The sequence below is a fragment of the Dermacentor silvarum genome, chromosome 4 (genome assembly GCF_013339745.2).
Source record: "Dermacentor silvarum isolate Dsil-2018 chromosome 4, BIME_Dsil_1.4, whole genome shotgun sequence".
NCBI lineage: Eukaryota > Metazoa > Arthropoda > Arachnida > Ixodida > Ixodidae > Dermacentor > Dermacentor silvarum.
The window spans coordinates 184,010,781-184,017,799 of NC_051157.2; the positions used below are offsets into that span (position 1 = coordinate 184,010,781).

General features: G+C 43.3%; 1 protein-coding gene across 1 annotated transcript; it reads left to right on the forward strand.

Moving 5' to 3' along the window:
- The first annotated feature begins 3,351 nt into the window (after positions 1-3,351).
- LOC125945075 (uncharacterized) lies at positions 3,352-7,019 on the forward strand. Its single transcript, XM_049666643.1, has 2 exons — positions 3,352-3,420; positions 6,548-7,019. Exons 1-2 carry the CDS (start codon positions 3,410-3,412, stop codon positions 7,017-7,019), a joined length of 483 nt encoding a protein of 160 aa, XP_049522600.1. The 5' UTR covers positions 3,352-3,409.

Consider the following 7,019-nt stretch of genomic DNA (forward strand, 5'->3'; position numbering starts at 1 on the left):
CAGTGCACGGTTGCTTGGAACCCACGTGATGGCGTTCGGCCAATGGAGGCACGATCGGCGTTCATAAATCAGACGCGCAACTCTGCTACCTTTGGTAGCATGTACAGTAACTCTAGTTGAAGCGGGTGTACAACGCCGCGCCCTCTGCTTCCCCTCCCCCGGGACCTAGCGCGCGACTGAAGACGGTGCGCTGCCTTCCCGCTTTCCTCTCTTGCGCGCGCAAGACAGCCGCGATCGTGGCTTCCCTCGCACGCTTTCACTCGAACATACAACATACAGCGCGCGGCGATGGTGTTATCGCCCTTGGACTTTATTGACCCTTTTCGCGACGATCCCATAGACGCCGCCATGTTTGATCACGTGATGACGCGCCCATTCCTTGCCTCAGCCACCTCCGTAGCCTCCGTGTTTACAATGGCTGTGTATGAGGCCGGTGCGACTCAGAAAACATCTCTTGCGGCTGATTTCATCGACAGTGACTGGGTGGACGATACCAAGCTTTGGCCACAGCTTCAAAGAACATGTAAGTGCGTTCACAGCTCATTGCGCTTTGTCCAAACGGTGCCAGCAGCAGTACGATGCTTGTACTAGAAGCGACGCTTGATTATTGTAAGCTGTCAAAACTTTCTGCTTCTGAAATAATCAGGAACAGTCTTTTTCTGTTCGTCCTTGCGTTGCCAATCCCTTTCAAGCAGCGTGTCGTCATGTTTCTGGCTCAACGTTCCTCGGTGCGGTCACTATCTGATTGTTTATTTGATCCCTAATCGCTCGCGGGTGTGCTCAGTAGCAGTACATTTGTTCTTGCCGCGCGCGAGGCTTGGAACGCGTAGATGTTCTCTACTTTGTAATAGTTGGTAGCAAAAACGTATTATCGCTAGTCGCTTACTCTGTGGAGACGTATGCTATCAGTGCAGTTTGTAGCAAAAACGTAGTATCGCTGGTCGCTTACTCTGGATACGTATGCTGTCGGTGTATTCCGTCGCACGCTTCGGCGCATTGATTCAAGAGTGCACTCATTCACTTATGCTTAATAGATAAGGGATAGAGTGGGCGTGAGTTTGAGCGCGAGTAGATACCCGATCACGCCCCCCCCCCCCCCCCGTAAAAAAGAAAATGTGTGCGCGGACACGCCCACTAAGCTACCGAGCTACGAATTGGTCATCATATTGTCCCTAAAAGATTGCCTGTGGTAAAAAAATACCAGCAATAATGCTCTGCTACAGCAACATTAACTTTAGTTTGTACTAGTTGGGTATTTGACATTTTATTCTGGGGCTGCACAGTAAAAGAGAAGCATGAAAAACGTATTACAAACAGGAGCGGGGGGGGGGGGGTGCTCAATAAATAAATACAGTGAAGCAGCAAGCAAGCCATCATTAATGATGGTTATGAATGTTAGATATTTTTTTCATGCTTCTCCATTGTCAATGAAAAATAAAACTGTGAGCTGATTCATGAGCTTTTAGTGTGAGACTGACATGTGAGACTCTCACAGTTGTCCCATACTATATTACCCAAATATAAGTCTAATCAGTATAGTATGTACAGCACATTTAGAAGTCACGTTAACATTTTGATTTATCGTTGACCACATTTACGTGTACAAAAAACTCTAATTAGTGAATGCTACCTAGGAGTGCTCTCTGCAATTTTTAGCACTGCACTAACATTATTCTACTCTTTGTGTTTCAGCTGTCTATGATTATATGGTCAACCAACTGGATTCAGATGGCAAACCAGCTCTTAACTTTAGAGGATTTGCAGAAGGAGTAAATCTCTTGGACAGTGGTCACGTCGGTGTGGCACTGTGTCAGTGCACAAATGGACTGTGCTCCATTAAAGCCGAAATAAGGTCAACACAAACAACATCTAAAGCATATAAAACGCAGGTTATGTTTGGGCCAGATTTAAGAGCCACTTGCAGCTGCAAGGCAGGCCCGAGTGAAAGATGTAGCCACGTGTGTGCACTCCTAATGAAAATTGTGGAGGCAACAAGCAGGGGCTTGACGGGTGCATCATGCACAGATAAAGCCTGTTCGTGGAACTCTTCCACAGCAAAGAATGTAGAGCCCAGCACCATGGAGAAAGTGTACAACCATGCCACGTACCCTGCGTGCACTGTGGAATTTTTGTCACATGAAGATTGGAGGCACACATTTCCAAGTCTCCATTAAACCTAGACAACCTGCGTGATACATTGCTGTATTCTGTTGTGATGCCTGAAAGAGAAGCCGCAGCAGCTGCAGACAGCCTTGAACGTAAGTATGCTTTTCTTGAACTCGTCTCTTTAAGATTGTCATACTTGGTATTCACATGTGATTAACAAGGTATTTTTTAAGGTAGTTGGCGCATATTGACAGTTTGGCCAGCATAACTTTGCATGAGGATGACAGGATGAAAACAATAAATTTCACTTGCTAGCAGTGTTCTCGTTCATTTTTTTCCTGTCATCCTCATGCGGAGTTATGCTGACCAAACCTGTCAAATATGTTGTTACAGAGACAACCAGTTAAACAGCTCGAAATGAGTGGTTTATTGTACAGCATGATTAGAACTAATGAAACTAATGGAGAACGTAAATACCAAATGGCAACCATAGGCTCTATTACTCTTATAATACGCAAACTATGTTTGAATACAAAGCTGACTTGCACATGTATAGGCAAAAGTTTACAGGTTGGTTACCTTTTTCGCAGTATAGTTCACATATACTCACACTATCATCACACTCATGTCAGCTCATAGCCACTCATTTAAAGGCATGTCCATACGTTCACTCATTTGCACTAACAGTTCCACTTACTCATGTCTCTAGAATTAGTTTGAGTGCATATATAAGTACACCAATCTACATGCATGTGGGGTCTGGACAGAGATGAATCCTGGATAGCGTTCAAGGGTGTTTGTTAGGGTGTCCTCATCAGAAAAAATAAAAGTCCAGATGGAGGAAAGGAGCTCGCAGCATGCGCAATATGTAAGCATAAAAGTGCCTACATGGCTGGCTGTTGACATGCCTTCTGACTACTCCTGTGGGTCTGCATTGTTTGTTTACTTACTGGGTTATTATTTTCTGTAAGCACAATGAATCTTATGGCCACATTGCACATTTTTCCCCTCACAACTTTAGTTTCCTGTACATGATGATTTGCATATCTGTGCAGGTGCCCAGCAGCCACATGGACTTCACGACAACCAGTTGCTGTGCCCACTTTGTAGAGACTTCTTTAACCGCTATATACTTGTATCAAATGGTCGTGCAGCAGAATTGCTGAAATGCCGCCAGGGCAGTGCGGAATGACAATATGAACGCTCTATAAGAATTACTGCCAGTGTAGCTGGATCTGTACCGATGAAGGCATCTCCTGTGAAGTGGATTGCTAGGCATTTAAATCCGAGGTTTTCTGGGAGCATGAGCACACGGTAAGGGGAAAACACCCAATGTATTCATTGGCTAACATCTGAACATGAGGGACAGGCACGAGCAATGTTATTACTGCAAGTGTACATATTCTGATGGTGTTCGCAGCTGCTTGATGCTACACATCCGAGAGTATTTTGCACATATATATTTCGTTCAATCTAAGGACATGCAAGGCAGCTTAAACTAAAACGAATGCTTGACATGTCTTTGTATTTAGATGATGATGCTAAATCACATGCTTGTCACCTTCCATCTGAGTGAAATAATTTGAGTTAATGTGAATTTGGGAGATAAAATTTGGTTAACCCAAACCTCTAATAAGTAATATGTGTGCATCCAGTGATCACATACTGAATCTCACAAGTAGCTTGTACTAGTGTGAAAGTCATAGGATGATACAGCCTTAGCAAAGCAGGTTGATGGGCACATGGCAGCTTTGGAGGTCTTGAACTTTATGATTTACTGAGCATGCCTGGCCATTTCACTGCTATCCGTTTCTGTCAATAGCTCATGTGCATACTTTCAGCTTGGTTAGGTGGTGTTTTGGGTGCAGGGAAGAGGATATCACTTGTTGCAGGCAGCTATTGTCCCTCTCAAGGCATACATACACCTGAAAATATTGAAGCAGAACGAGTCCTCAGCTTGATATTACTGGGTATCTCCCTCCTAGGCATTGACCGTGCGCAATGCTGCTCAGCCATAGCCTACAGATTGCTGCGAGGCACTCGTGAGATGTAGCACAGGTATTTAAGGCAACTTATTTAGCTGTGGATGTGTGTTTCAGAGATACACATTTCAATTAAACTCTAAACAATGGTGCAAATGTTTTCCAAAATTTTTGAAATTTAGAGCGGTAAGCAAGACTGAAAAGGTCAGCGTATTTATGTTGCTAAGCTACTCGTTGTTAAACACCACATTTATTATCCCTTTTGTTGTTGACAAATTATTGACAGGAACGGGATGCAGAAAAACGAGGAAGAGAACTAGATGGACCTCTTGCATCTGTGGGCTGCTCCCTGTTAGACTACACAATAAAACACAAACCTGCAAAGGCCTATCTTTTAGACATGTTGCCCCGAGACATTATTTTTTGTTGTGCTTAGGAATCTCTAGATTACCTTAGCATTACACGTCCTTACAGTTGTCCTGAGCATTTCACGTTCTTTAATGCATTGTTCGGCCGTACGTCAATTATACATGAAATAATGACTGTATTTGGACACGCAATGAGGTAAACTTGTATATTCTCATTAAGGTTCACTTGCTTTTGCTGCTTTGCGTTGAAGCTGTTAGTGGAACTAAAGCGACTCGAAAATGTCCATGTAAAATACAAGTCGTACAAAAAAAATAACTGTGTATCATAGGTTGGTAGAATAAGCCAATACTCAGTCATACTTACTCACTGATATCTTTACAGGCAATGCACAGTGCTAAGCGATTCAAACATGATTGTCGGAGCGCATGTCTGCCGGCACTTTTCACACCACCATTGGGCACTGCGAACACCGAGCTGGTGTATTGTGGTATACGATGAAAGCAAATCCTTTGTGACCCATTATGCTCGCATTCGGTCCTATAGAGGGCACGCAAAGCTCTTCAGTGGCACAAAAAGCACTGGCAGCCATGCACTCAGACTATCACGTTTAAATCGCTGGGCACTGACTTTCGTTCACACTCACTCCTGTTCTTGGATGCCAATTTACTGCACTCTTACCCACTATTGTTTACATTCCTGTCCAATCACAATCTTCGCCACTCATTAGCGCTCTACCTCGTCCCTGTGAAATGAGTGTGGGGCAAGTATGAGTCGACATACTCATGACCTATGCTGTGTATGCATAAATACTGGCTGAAATTTGGAGAGTAACAATAGGGTAGAACAACAATGAAGACACTAAATGTTTATTTTTATGATGCATTGTCTTAGGATGCCCATGTGAGAACGTTGTCGTCAACAAATTGTCTCGCACTGTCGGTTTTATGCAGCCGTACTGCCTGCAAGTTGCTATTTCAGTCAATGTTATATTGAACAACTTTTTTTCTCTTCCATGTTTAGTTACAGTGAAATTGTCTGGTCGACGACAACAGTTGAAAACAAAAATAAGCTCTTAATTTGAAAAGCATGTCATTTGCTTAGTGTGTGAAGTGCCTTACTGCTGACTTCTTGAAGAAAATGCGCATTGCAACTGTGGTTTCATTTTATGATTTCAAACTATCTCGCTTTATGCACTAAATACAAAAAAGAAAAACACAACAAACTCTTGCAAGGTTCGAAATAATGATATTATGTATGCTACCTGCAATCCTAACTGGTGGGCTGTCAGTCGTTGCCATCGTATGGAAAGCAGACGATACGTTACCAGCTTGCTACATTGCTAAATGCATTTCAGAATCAAGGTATCGACATTACGACGATACCACTAAGAGAGCTACGAGACATTTGTCACGTATATGTTCAATGCAAAAGGTGCATTTTCCTATTTTCGAGTTTTCTTGGAAAGGTTTTATTACAATGCAGCATGTGTAACGTATTGTGTATGGTGCTTGTGTTTGGTAGCATTGGTTTGCCCTTGTTTGTTGTGTTTGGCACCCGATAAAGTTGTGCATATATGTGTAGGATATAGTAATTCTGTTTGACTTTTCTTTTTTTATAGTGTACCTCTTCCTCGTGACCAGTGCACTTTCGCTTTCTAATATGGCTGTATTTACCTGTCTCTTAATGGTTAATTTCGATCATGTTGAGGAAGCATACATCGTCTCAAGCTATTAAATGTAGTAGCTTTTAGTGAATGCTCCTTCCTTTCATCTAAAGAAAAATAAAGGGCATGGAATTGATTTCAAAAAAGAAAATGTGGGAAGCTTAAAAAGGGGGGGGGGGGAGGGGGTTGGGGAGTTGTCACCTGGTGTTGAAGGGGATTCTTAACAGCACAGATGGTTGTGCTCAAAATCGTGTTGTGAAATTGTGCCGTCTGCTGCTGGAGCTCTTTCTAATGTGCTGGGAATTATGCATGCTACATCACCAAATGAAGAAAAGACTGGAAACATTAATTGTGAAGTGAATGTGAATCTGTTATGACGAAATGTTTGGTGATGTAATAATGGTACATGTTTTTTATTTTTTTGAAGCCATGGGCAAATATCTGAGCCCAAAGCTCGTCGGTGGTACGAGCAGTTAAAAGCCACCAAGGTCCAGGAGGTTGGCTTGGTTGTCAGGCCAGAAACATCATGGTTGGGGGCAAGCCCTGATGGCGTAATTGCTGACTCGCCAACAATTATCGAGATAAAGTGCCCCACTCCCCAGACTTTGGAGAAGCATGGGAGCCTTAAGGAACTTTTCAACAGTGGACAGTATGATGTCATCAGCGTAGACGGCACACTGAGTCTAAGCAAGAAGGGGAAGAACAAATATTATTTTCAGGTGCAGCTCCAGATGTACTGCTGTCAAAAGGAGCGTTGCGACTTTGTCGTATGGTCACCAGGGGAGGCCTATGTTGTTGAGGTGCTCTACGACAAAGAGTTCCTAGAAACATATGTTCCGCAGTTGGAGCACTTTTATTTTGCTCACCTGCTGCCTGCTCTCACTGACAGGGCTCAGTGA